Raw genomic sequence first — 11,710 nt, forward strand, 5'->3', positions numbered from 1 at the left:
TGCCCTGCCCTTCATCCTGGACACGGAAGCTAGTGACATAGGCAATGGCGCCGTCCTGGCACAGGATGGGCCGGAAGGGGATCGGGTGGTGGCGTATTACAGCAGGACATTTAACAAAGCTGAACGCCGCTACTGCGTCACTCGTCACAAGCTGCTGGCTAGAGCTGTACGCCACTTCAAATATTACCTCTGTGGCCTGCACTTCGTACCATTCAACGAAACATAAAAAGGTCAATGCTTAACTAAAATGGTTAGCAATGACAAGTAATTGATTGACGTAGGTGAGGGCAGATTCCAGACTCAGATTTCCACAAAAAGTAGCCTAGACTATTTCATAATATATGTCAACATTATTAGCGTTTTTATTTATTATAGTTTTATTATATTAAAGTTCACTTTACATTCACATTAATTTTTTGTTGGTATTTATAGCACAAAATGCATCACCCATTAAATTAAGACTGCATCTGCTGGGGTATACTAGAAATCAGAGTACTTCCGGTTTCCAAGCAGTTTAAACCGAGTCAGCTGGGAATCAGCTGATCCTGTACGAGTCGTTACACAGCAATCACGTTCAACCTCGTGCGCAGCTGCGTGTTAAACTCCAAAACCTCAGTTTTCTCTACAGCCTTTAACTGAACAATTGCACAATAAACGTATCATTTAAATCCACAAACAACATGTGTGTAATCCGGGGCATATAAAGACTGGGACCAGAAAATAATCACTTTCTCTCAATTGAAACCCATTCATATTTTTCGATCTCATAGGTCCCATGGGCTCTAACCGAAAAGGGCGTGACTTCGCCACTCTATTGTATTTATTATAATAACATTATTAGTGGCTAGTAATAATTATTATTCGTGTCATCTATATTAAGTCTAATGTTTTGGGATTATTATTTCATATCTTTTATATTTCTTTCTACAAATACTCAAATAATTGGTTTTGGATTTAAACTCGCTAATCTACTACCACGACTTTATAGAGATCAGAGGAGAAAGAGAGGACGGATCCACCGGAAGTTACCAGGAAGATATACGGAATTGACAATCCACAATGATTTACAATCATTGAGATCTTTCTTAAATGAAACTACGGCTCATTTATTTATATTCACAACTTGACTGCTGATCAAGTAAAAAAGGATTTCAGATCAATTTAAGTGATAATCATTACATTTATTTAATGTATTTCTTATCTTCCAGGACCTGACCTGCTGTACGGTAACCGGAGCGGAGCTGTTACCCGGGCTGGGAGCATAGCGCTACACACAAGGTTTTATTCCTCCTGTACAGTATTAGAAGTGTACTTTTTTTGTCAAGTGTAGCTATATCGATGTGTATCAACTATCCGGACGAACACCTCGACCGCCAAACCACAACAAATGGTATGGAGTTTAATGGATTATTTCCTGTTATTATCTCTGTCCCATTAGCGCTATAACACTAGGTCTACAGTGCACACACGTAACACAACACCCGTCATACAACACCAACAGGACAACACCGGACCTCTGTAGAGATCGGTATGTGAAGCCTGCGTGTGTTTCATATTGCTTAGCTTTGACTGTGAAATCCACGTCACATGGGTGTTGCAGTGGAGCAGGGTCCGACTCCTCAGGTTCAGTCATTAAAACATTCATTCACTCGTTCACTCATTCATTGACTTCATCAAACCAGGCAGCGGAGCTGACTGCCATCATAACCCACAATAAGTTATAATTATAGTCGGGGATCATACGGATACATCCGAGGCAGGGAACTGTAGGCCCTTATCCTACCAGCACCCCACATCTAAACCAAACAGTCCAGTCTATAAACCAGTCCGGTGTGTGGGTTATGTTGAACTGCCACAAAGTGAGTTAATCAGCTGTTAATCCGCACCACCACGTTCTGTCCCCGTCGCCCCAGCTTGTGTCCCGTAGCTAGATTCGGTATTTGCGCATAAAAGCGCACGATGCTGCTGAAAGCTTCTCAGCAGAAAGCTGTGCGCAGCGGGGGGCCCATGGAGCAGTACATGGTACATGGAGGCAGCGTCCACCACTGGCCCGTTGTACTCCCGCAGAGAATCCGGCTGTACACGTACGAACAGATCCCCCAGTTCCTGAAGGAGAACCCCTTCATCACGGACGGTTACCGGGCACACCTCCCCTCCAAACTATGCCTCAAGAGGTAAGACTCGACATGCATAACAGGCTGTCTGTGATATAAAGTCTGGTTATGTGTGTGAAATTAATGAAGCATATATAGGCTACGACATGATTACAGTTTGTGCGCTAAGAAATGCCCGCATTCACACACGTTTAGAAATTTAGAAAAACTGACATTCAGCACGTGTACTTTGACTGATCTTAATCTGATTTAAGGCAACCCGTCGGATTCATTAACCATGTTGACAACGAAATTCCGTGAAATTCATTAGTTAAAAAAAATGGATGTACATGTATAGTAATAAAAACATGTATCATTATGTTTACATGCACATTAATTAACATTTGACTGGTCATGTCAACACTGTAGCTGGATTTAGCCAGTTAATAGTTTTCCACTGCCTTCCTGTCTCTAGTATCTTCATGCTGTCCAACGAGACGGTGAATATCTGGACCCACCTTCTGGGCTTCCTGCTGTTCTTCACCCTGGGGGTCAACGACCTCGCCTACGTCCTGCCCTCGGCTGACGCCAGCCACGAGGACTACCTCATCTACGCTGCCGGACTCTTCTGCTTCCAGGTGTGTGTGTGTGTGTGTGTGTGTGTGTTTGTGTTTGTGTGTGTGTGTGTGTGTGTGTGTGTGTGTGTGTTTGTGAATATCTTTGAATAAAAGCGACTTTAGATAAAAATGGTAATGTTATGGGCTGTTAAGAGACATATTGTCTGGATATTTTATTTGAATTAATATTTCTGTTCAATGCTCAATGTTCAATCTAAATTTACAATTTAAGATGTATTTTAATTTGTTGCTGCAAGGGTGATATTATCTGCCCTGTCCCCCATCTGGGTTAATCATGATTGTCATTTACACAATGTGTTGTTTTCATTGCATTGGTTTCACAGACATCAGACGGTTAATGGCCATGTGTATGCATGTGTCACGCATACAGTCACATACACACACATCTCTTCCCTCTAAGGCTGGTAAGATGTTAGCCTTAGCACGGCTGCTAGGTGGTTAGCCTTAGCATGTCTGTTTTTAACCCAAATCAACTGTGCCGCCCCTCCACTAGCATTGATATTAGCGTAGTGGTAGTGTTGTAAAACGTGTATCAGTGTGAGCTCAGTCTGTAGTACAACTGTACAACTGAGTGTGGATTAGGGATGTTAACCGATGACCATTTGACCGATGGTTGACCGTATCAACATTAACCGATCAATCTTGTCGCTTGTCGGTTAAAGAAAAAATTGGGGTCAATGTGGACTGTGGAGTGTCTGTTGGTTTCACTTCATACAAAAAGATGAGGTGACTTATTGGAAGTTGGACGGACACCACGTCTCTGGCCCACTGTTTAATTTCTCCTAAAGTCTTAATTATTCCCGCATGCGAGCGGCGGAGAATATGATCTCCTAAATTATTATGGATAGTGGACTAAGCGCTATAAGACTACAGTTAGCCATCTCATTCCAAGATCTTTTTGTGTGCAGTAAAAAAAGGTATCCCTCACACTAAATTTTTCCGTCTGCTCAAAACTAAACAAGCGGCGTCTCTTCGGAGCTGTCATTTTCTTATATGGGCCGCGGCAATGTTTCAAATGAGCTCCTAACACTGCCCTCTTCCGATTGGCCCCTGGTGAATCCCGCGCAGGGTCTCAACCAGGTCCGCGCCATCTCAGACCATTGTGGCCGTTCGAGCCCGCTCTCTACACACGGTCAACTAAGCATGCCTCGTGTTTCAATTCAAACACAGGTCGTGCCACGGTTAGAGCCACTCAATCGGAGAGTGTGTGTGTGTGTGTGAGTCGGAGGCAGAACAGGAGGGAGATATACAGAGTTACGAAATAGCAGGCGGCTGGCGCGGCTCAAAATGGCTGTTATTTCAAATAGCACATTTTTCTCTGATCGGTTAACCGGTTTCAACCGGTTAATGAGGCTCGGTGGTCAGTTAAGAATATTTTACATTTTCGCCATCCCTAGTGTGGATCTCCTGTATTGTGTGAACCTCAGTATTAGACCCTGTTTTTAATGGTTTTGTCATGTTTCTCATGTTTTTTTTAACTATGCTACATTAGCGATATGAATGAATTTATCTGTAGTTTGTGGAGGTTAAGTGAGGTTTTTATCATGCAGAAGAATTTGCAGCACATTTGCAAAATGATTTACTATTAATCAATTTTATTTATATGGCACATTTCATACACAAGGCAGACTCGATGAGCTTCACATAAAAACATGCCTCACAATGAACAGGATAAATAAGAGGGCGTGAAATTCATTTAACAACTGGATTTAAAATGATCCGTAAAATACATTTGAAAACCAGTTTTAAAAGAGTGCATGAAAGACATTGAAGTTAAAATTGAATAAAAGCAAAAACAAAACGTTTTTAACCTTGATTTAACCATAGTCAGGGTCGGAGCAAGTCTCAGCTCTTCAGGAAGTTTGTTCCAGCTTTGTGTTGTATATTCGCTGAATCCTGCCCTCCATGTTCTGTTTTGGAAACAATTAGCTGACTGGTCCCAGTGGATCTTAAAGGTCTAGAGGGTTTGTTATAGCGGAAGCATTTAAGATAAGATAAGATTGACTTTATTGTCATTGTACAGTCACCTATACAACGAAATTGGGAGTGCCAACTGAAGGTGCATTACACATACAAAATAAATAAACAAGCAATTTAAGTTAAAAATTGTAAAAAAAAAACAAGACAGAAATAAGAAAAACATTTGGAACAAGACAAGGACAGGTGTTGTCAGAATAAATAAATATAAAGGCCGTAAGCATGTTGCACTGTATAGAAAGTGAGGAATCAGTTTCAATTTCAGTGAGAACTGGCCCTAAACGCCTGAGTGAGTTATAGTTGAGCAGCAGTATTTGGAAATCATACTTTACTAGTTTATAAGACCACAGCTGAGAGATTTGTGTGTATGTTTAGGTGTGTAACGTTAAACCCTGTCCCCCTGCTTAAGGTGTGTAACGTTAAACCCCGTCCCCCTGCTCTAGGTGTGAGCAATGTGTCCCCCTCAGTTGTTGCATAGGTTACTCCTGACCAACCTTTACGAAAGGAAGGAGAGTTTTGTAACCCATAATCCTTTATGGTGGCAATATTTAAAAGCAACAGGCCACCGACGAGAAGAAAAGAAAATTGATAATGGATCCCAGTTCCAGAAACATATTTATTTGAATCTAAATCAATTCATTTATTGCTGGTTAGTAAATAAAATTACATGAAAATACACAGTTGAAAGTAGGCAATGGAATAACTCCAAATAATGTCCAAACATAATGAAAAACCCTAAAGATAATAAAGAACTCATAAAAGACCAAAAGAAGACCCAATAAAATACCTATTTTTTTCACATGTGAATTGGGATTCAAGTGGCCTAAAAGGTTCCCGTGGGTCAAGTCCAACCTAAGTGAATCTTATTGTTGGCGACAACCTGATTGAAATAAATACGACAAGAATGCATTGATTGAACGAACGCTTGTTTTAGTCCATCTTCGGGCTATGACGTCGGTCTAATTCATTTAAACAGTGCTGTCTTTTCCTATGTTCAAAAGGAAGCAACTCTTCTTGACCCCGTGACGTTTTCCACAAAGGGTTAAGGAAAGGTGGCATAGAGGTTACGAGATTTGATTTTCCGAATTGGGCCCCGGTCCTCTCTCTAGGTGTGTAACGTTGAACCCCGTCCCCCTGCTCTAGGTGTGTAACGTTGAACGCCGTCCCCGTGCTCTAGGTGTGTAACGTTGAACGCCGTCCCCCTGCTCGTGGTGTGTAACGTTGAACCCCGTCCCCCTGCTCTAGGTGTGTAACGTTGAACCCTGTCCCCCTGCTCTAGGTGTGTAACGTTGAACCCTGTCCCCCTGCTCTAGGTGTGTAACGTTGAACCCCGTCCCCCTGCTCTAGGTGTGTTACGTTGAACCCGGTCCCCTCTAGGTGTTCCAAATTGAACCCGGCCCCCTCCAGATGTGTTACGTTGAACACGGTCTCCTCCAGATGTGTAACGTTAAACCCGGTCTCCAGGTGTGCATGCTGTGCTCTGTGGGCTACCATCTGTTCTCCTGTCACCGTAACGAGAGGACGTGCCGGCGCTGGCTGGCGCTGGACTACGCTGGGATCTCTGTGGGGATCCTGGGCTGCTACGTCCCGGGGATATACTACGCCTTCTTCTGCAATACTGTGAGTTGTTGATTCACCTTATTTACTGCAGTACTGCTCGTAGTTCAGCATTTTGTGTCTTTCTGTGTGTGTGCCATTGACAGAATGATGCCATGAACAAAACATCACATTTCTCTGGGCATTCTTTGAAACATTTCGGGTAATGTAAGTAGATATGTTTTTAGATATTTAATTGGGTAAATGTTGCATAGTACACATTTACCTTTATGGTTGTGGTTCTATAGGCCTGTCGGAGTCCACCATTGTGTCTTTAAGCAAAAGCAGCTCAACAGAACCTAGTTGAGGCCAGTTGACTCTCTGTTAATCCCCTGTGGCGCCCTGTGAGACCCCTCCACTGATCAGCCTCCACTCAGACCACCTTGGCTCTATGTGAATCCCCTGTAAAACCCCTCACTGATCAGCGTCCATGCAGAACACCTTGACTCTCTGCTCGCTCCTGTTCATCTCTAGTTCTGGCGGCAGCTCTACCTGATGATGATCCTCTCCTTGATCCTGGCCGTGTTCTGCGCCCAGGTGCATCCCCGTTACCTTAGCAACGACTGGCGTCGCCTACGCACGGCCATCTTCTGTGCGGTGGCGGGCGGCAGCATCGTGCCCGCCTTCCACTGGGTGTGGCTAAACGGAGGGCTTCGTACTGACGCCGTGGAGGTAGTGTGTATGTGTGTGTGTTTGTGTGTGTGTGGGTTGCTGACATGTGTGTGGGTGTGTGGGTGTGTTACTGACGTGTGTGTGTTACTGACGTGTGTGTGTTTGTGCAGCTGTTCCTGCCTCGTATCATGGTGATGTACCTGATCGCTGGAGCTGCGTTCCTCTTCTACGTCACCAAGGTCCCTGAGAGATACTTCCCAGGTAGGACCCCGTCCCATCAGACCCCATCATCATATCATTCGTTATGATAATGAGAAGGATTATACTGTTTGTTCACCAATCCCAAAACCAGATTATAACCTTCAATCTAAACCCAGATCATATTATCTATAGTTTAAATCTGGATCATATAATCTATGATTTATTAAATATTACCATTGATCTGCACATTCCTCAGGCCAGATGATATAATCCTATAGTGTAAATAAACATTACATTTATGAGCTCTGTAAATTCCCCAGATCAGATTATAATCTTTAGGTTATCCCTGTATGTTCTCTGTTCTCTAAACCAGTTGATAGTCTCTAGTGTAACCCTGTATGATATCTAAACCAGGTGATAGTCTCTAATGTAACCCGGTATGTTCTCTAAAACAAGGGAGTCTCTAGTGTAACCAGTATGTTCTCTAAACTAGGTGATAGTCTCTAGTGTAACCCGGTTTCCATTTCAATGGGATTTACGAAACGCCAAATAAAAGACAACAGAAACTGTATTTCGCTACGATACTTGATTAGGAACATCAACGAACACCACTAACCACTTAGGGTTGAACGAACGTTTAGGGTTGTTTTAAGGACATGTTTTGCATGCCCAAAGCCAGCCATTCTAAAGCACGCAGGGGCGAATCGAAATGAGCCAAATACCTGAGGCAGGACCAATAGTCAAATTTTCGGTGTGTCAACCACTATATTTCATCCAAGACAAACCACAAAGGGAGCTCAATGTGCTAAATACCGGAATTGTCCTTTAAACATGCGTTGATCCCGTGAACACACAACTTATTTTTTTTGCCGATCCGCGGATCACTTGCGTCCTGAACGTGAGGGTTGATCTGTACAGTTAACCCGTGAACCGTTGCACCAATAGTCTCTAGTGTAACCCTGTATGATATCTAAACCAGGTGATAGTCTCTAGTGTAACCCTGTATTAGGGCTGGGCGATTCTTTCGGTTTAAACGATTAATTTGCATTTTTACTTTGAGATGAAGAACTCATTCATAAAAAGGGTGCTACTTCAGTTGTATGGAAGTGGTTCGGGTACAAGCAGTCAGAGATAGAACAAACTGTTCCGTGTAAGGTTTGTAGAAAGTCGATCGCATTTTACATGTTTTTCAGGGATGGCCTACAAGATCTTTTTTTTTCAGTTTGATATAAAAAAATCTTTGCACAATAATGACAGCCAAGTGGTGCTGATTTTATTTTTTATCCTCGAACAACTGATTCGTTCACATAGGCCTAGATTACTTGGTAATCTCATTTATTTTTATTGTGTTAATAAAGAAAATATGTATTTAAATTTTGCCTTGGTCTTTTTAATTTGTTTAGAGAAAAACCGAGGTTTAAATCGTAAATTGTCCATTAGTTAGAAAAAATCTAGATTTTATTTTTAGGCCAAATCGCCCAGCCCTACCCTGTATGTCCTCTAAACCAGGTGATAGTTTCTAGTGTATCCCTGCATGATATCTAAGCAGGTGATAGTCTCTAATGTAACCCGGTATGTTCTCTAAACCAAGTGAGTCTCTGGTGTAACCAGTATGTTCTCTAAACTAGGTGATAGTCTCTAGTGTAACCCGGTATGGTCTCTAGTGTGACCAGGTGATGGTCACTAGTGTGACCAGGTGATGGTCTCTAGTGTGACCAGGTGATGGTCACTAGTGTGACCAGGTGATGGTCTCTAGTGTGACCAGGTGATGGTCACTAGTGTAACCCGGTATGGTCTCTAGTGTAACCCCGTATGGTCTCTAGTGTGACCAGGTGATGGTCTCTAGTGTGACCAGGTGATGGTCTCTAGTGTGACCAGGTGATGGTCTCTAGTGTGACCAGGTGATGGTTACTAGTGTAACCCGGTATGGTCTCTAGTGTAACCCGGTACTCTGTGTGTCCCTAGGCCAGATGAACTACGTGGGGGCCAGCCATCAGGTGTGGCATGTCCTGGTGGTCCTCATGTTCTACTGGTGGCACCAGACGGCCGTCTACATCATGCGTTTCAGACACAGCCAGCCGTGCCCGGGCCGTGGACACTCCACCCACTAGTCCGCCGCCAAGGGACTTTAACACAGGAGGCGGCTGGCAGCGGTGAGCTAGCATACAGGAAGTGGCCCAACAACATCAAAAACTTTATAGCGGGGGGCAGCAGATTGGCTGCTAATGGTTTGCAGCGGTAACAACTCCCACCGCAGGTTCCTGTGGTGAGTTTTGGTGAAGGTGAGGGCTACTAAGGGTTAACGGCTAACTATGCCTTTTAAATGTTTCGGAGAACAGTGGGGGCCGTCCACCCAGTGGTGGGTTTCTGAACTGCTGGTAGCGCTTGGTAGACATTGGCTCTTAAGGGCTCCTCAGTTTACCACGGGGCGTGTGAGGCCTTTGGTATGTCACTACCTTATAGTGACATACCAAGAGCGTGTGTCATAGTGGGTGCAGTCCACAGGATTGGCTGGTCTGGCATCTTTCCATGGGAACCGCCAACTTGTGATGTCACGATAGCGTGGGTTTGTAAAGGTCCCGTGGCGTGGTAAAATAAGGGCCCTTTAGACATTAACATGATTCTTTATTCTGGGACCCTTGAGCCCATACTATAACTATAAGAGGTTCTACTAGCATGGTTGTGAGGAGTGTAGTACATGTATATAGGGTATATATCCACATCATAACCTCTATTACCTGACCAACGACTCAAGGACAGTTATCTAATCCTGAGAGAGGGGTCTGCTTGAATATTTATGGTTATGAAGGCCCCTGTTAACAAAACAACTCCATCCTTTTTCTAGTTTTTAGAGAAGCAGCCACAGTTGTATACAGTTCTATTGATCATTCGATCAGAGCAATCAAACAATGAAATGATTATCTAGGCATGAATTATTGAAGTCCCTGTGTGTGATTTTGAGTATACTGAATGCTTACACTGTGTGAACAATGTTTTGTTTTGGATTTGTTTTGGGTCAAAACGACGTCACAAAACTAGAATGTTTTTAAGACTCTCGGTGAACTGCCCATTCCAGATGTTAAATACGCCTTTTTTTTTCTTTTACAAATATCTGTTTTCATTTTTCACCATGTTTGGTGTTGATTAGCCGTTTCAAAATCCCCTTTGATGATATCACATACGAGCGTCCCCCCCCAGTTGGTACGGTCCACTGTGTAGGTACAGTCCACTGTGATGGTATGGTCAACTGTGTTGGTACAGTCCACTGTGTCGGCTCTCCACTGTACAGCTTGGGGTGGGCTCCCATTTGTGATGTCACCATAGGTGCGATTTCTAATTGGCGCTTATTGGCTCATCAACATGAAGCCTGGTGGTGAAACAGGATCCCTTTACCCGGTCACAGGTCAGCGATCACGAGCCAAGGAGGAACAAAGTGTTGAACAAGCTAAACTTTTACTCTGAGTTAGACTGGGATCGAGATCCCGGCGTTTTATTGCCGTTACTTGAAATGTTGTGTTTTATTTCTGTCTGTGTCGTACAGGCATCCTGCTGGAGTAATGTTACGGGGGTGGGGAGGGTGTGTTGTGTTCTCTGTTGAGGGGGGGGATTTTATGGTTGGGTTCATGTGATTCCAGATCTTTTCTGTTTTAATGGTGCAATGTTATTTCTACATGCATTACTATTATTGTAAAATGTGCATTCGTTTATTCCTGTATCAGGTTTGCCTTGTCCACATTATGTTTCAGCCGTTTAGAGTGAATTAATGAGTGGCTTTTTGAATCTGTCTTGCACATGCTGGTGTTGAATAATGAAATGTGGGCTTAATGGTTTCAGCCATTTTCCCAAAGAGCCATTGAGAAACAAGTGAATGCTTTCCTTACTGTGAGACGCTGAGGTCCGGAGGCCTGTGACCATGCCCGTTTGTATTATTTAAATGAGCGATGTGAATGGGCCCAGCAGGTTATCGGAGAATGTGGTTATCTTCTGGTGCCAAGAAGCAACGGTTTATTTAGTGTTACCTTTTAATGATTGTTTATTTTAAACATTGCCTTGAGATGCTGGGCTTTGGTTTTATGGACGTGTGTGTGTGTGTGTGTGTGTGTGTGTGTGTGTGTGTGTGTGTGTGTGTGTGTGTGTGTGTGTGTGTGTGTGTGTGTGTGTGTGTGTGTGTGTGTGTGTGTGTGTGTGTGTGTGTGTGTGTCCTTGCTTTGAGCACACACAACCAGTGTTTGATTTTCCACATGATTATCACGTGTTATATATTTTTTGTTTAGTTGCGCTGTAAACTATATTTTAATATTTGGATTGATTGAATAAAAAAATAAATCTGTAAAGCAACTTTTGTTTGTAAAGTTGCAGGGTATTTCCAGAGTGTACTTTGCCCAGCTGTGATGCGTTACCAGATTGGGTGCTTTCCACCGTTTAGACCATTGTGGTCCTGGGTCTCTTGCAGGGCGTAGCCAGAGTGATGGGCCTTCACTCAGGCCCAAAGACCATCCAGTTCTGATACTGTAATGTGGAAGAGATGTACCGTTTCTCTATCCACTAGGGCCATTCACTTCATTAGTGAAACTATACAATCACTCATTCACA

General features: G+C 43.3%; 1 protein-coding gene across 5 annotated transcripts; it reads left to right on the forward strand.

Moving 5' to 3' along the window:
- Nucleotides 1-860: 860 nt before the first annotated feature.
- Nucleotides 861-11,480, forward strand: paqr3b (progestin and adipoQ receptor family member IIIb). 5 transcript variants are annotated; one of them, XM_030341378.1, is made up of 7 exons: nucleotides 870-1,390; nucleotides 1,914-2,174; nucleotides 2,569-2,731; nucleotides 6,173-6,328; nucleotides 6,779-6,976; nucleotides 7,087-7,177; nucleotides 9,083-9,445. In XM_030341378.1, the coding sequence occupies exons 2-7, from the start codon at nucleotides 1,960-1,962 to the stop codon at nucleotides 9,226-9,228; spliced, it is 969 nt and encodes a 322-aa protein (XP_030197238.1). In that variant the 5' UTR covers nucleotides 870-1,390; nucleotides 1,914-1,959; the 3' UTR covers nucleotides 9,229-9,445. The 5 variants fall into 5 exon arrangements, with proteins under 5 accessions (XP_030197241.1, XP_030197239.1, XP_030197238.1 ...); XM_030341380.1 differs by having other exon boundaries at nucleotides 872-1,390; nucleotides 2,068-2,174; XM_030341382.1 differs by having other exon boundaries at nucleotides 875-1,278; nucleotides 2,068-2,174.
- The last annotated feature ends 230 nt before the right edge of the window (nucleotides 11,481-11,710 follow it).

The sequence above is a fragment of the Gadus morhua genome, chromosome 19, assembly GCF_902167405.1.
Source record: "Gadus morhua chromosome 19, gadMor3.0, whole genome shotgun sequence".
In the NCBI taxonomy this organism is placed as follows: Eukaryota; Metazoa; Chordata; class Actinopteri; order Gadiformes; family Gadidae; genus Gadus; species Gadus morhua.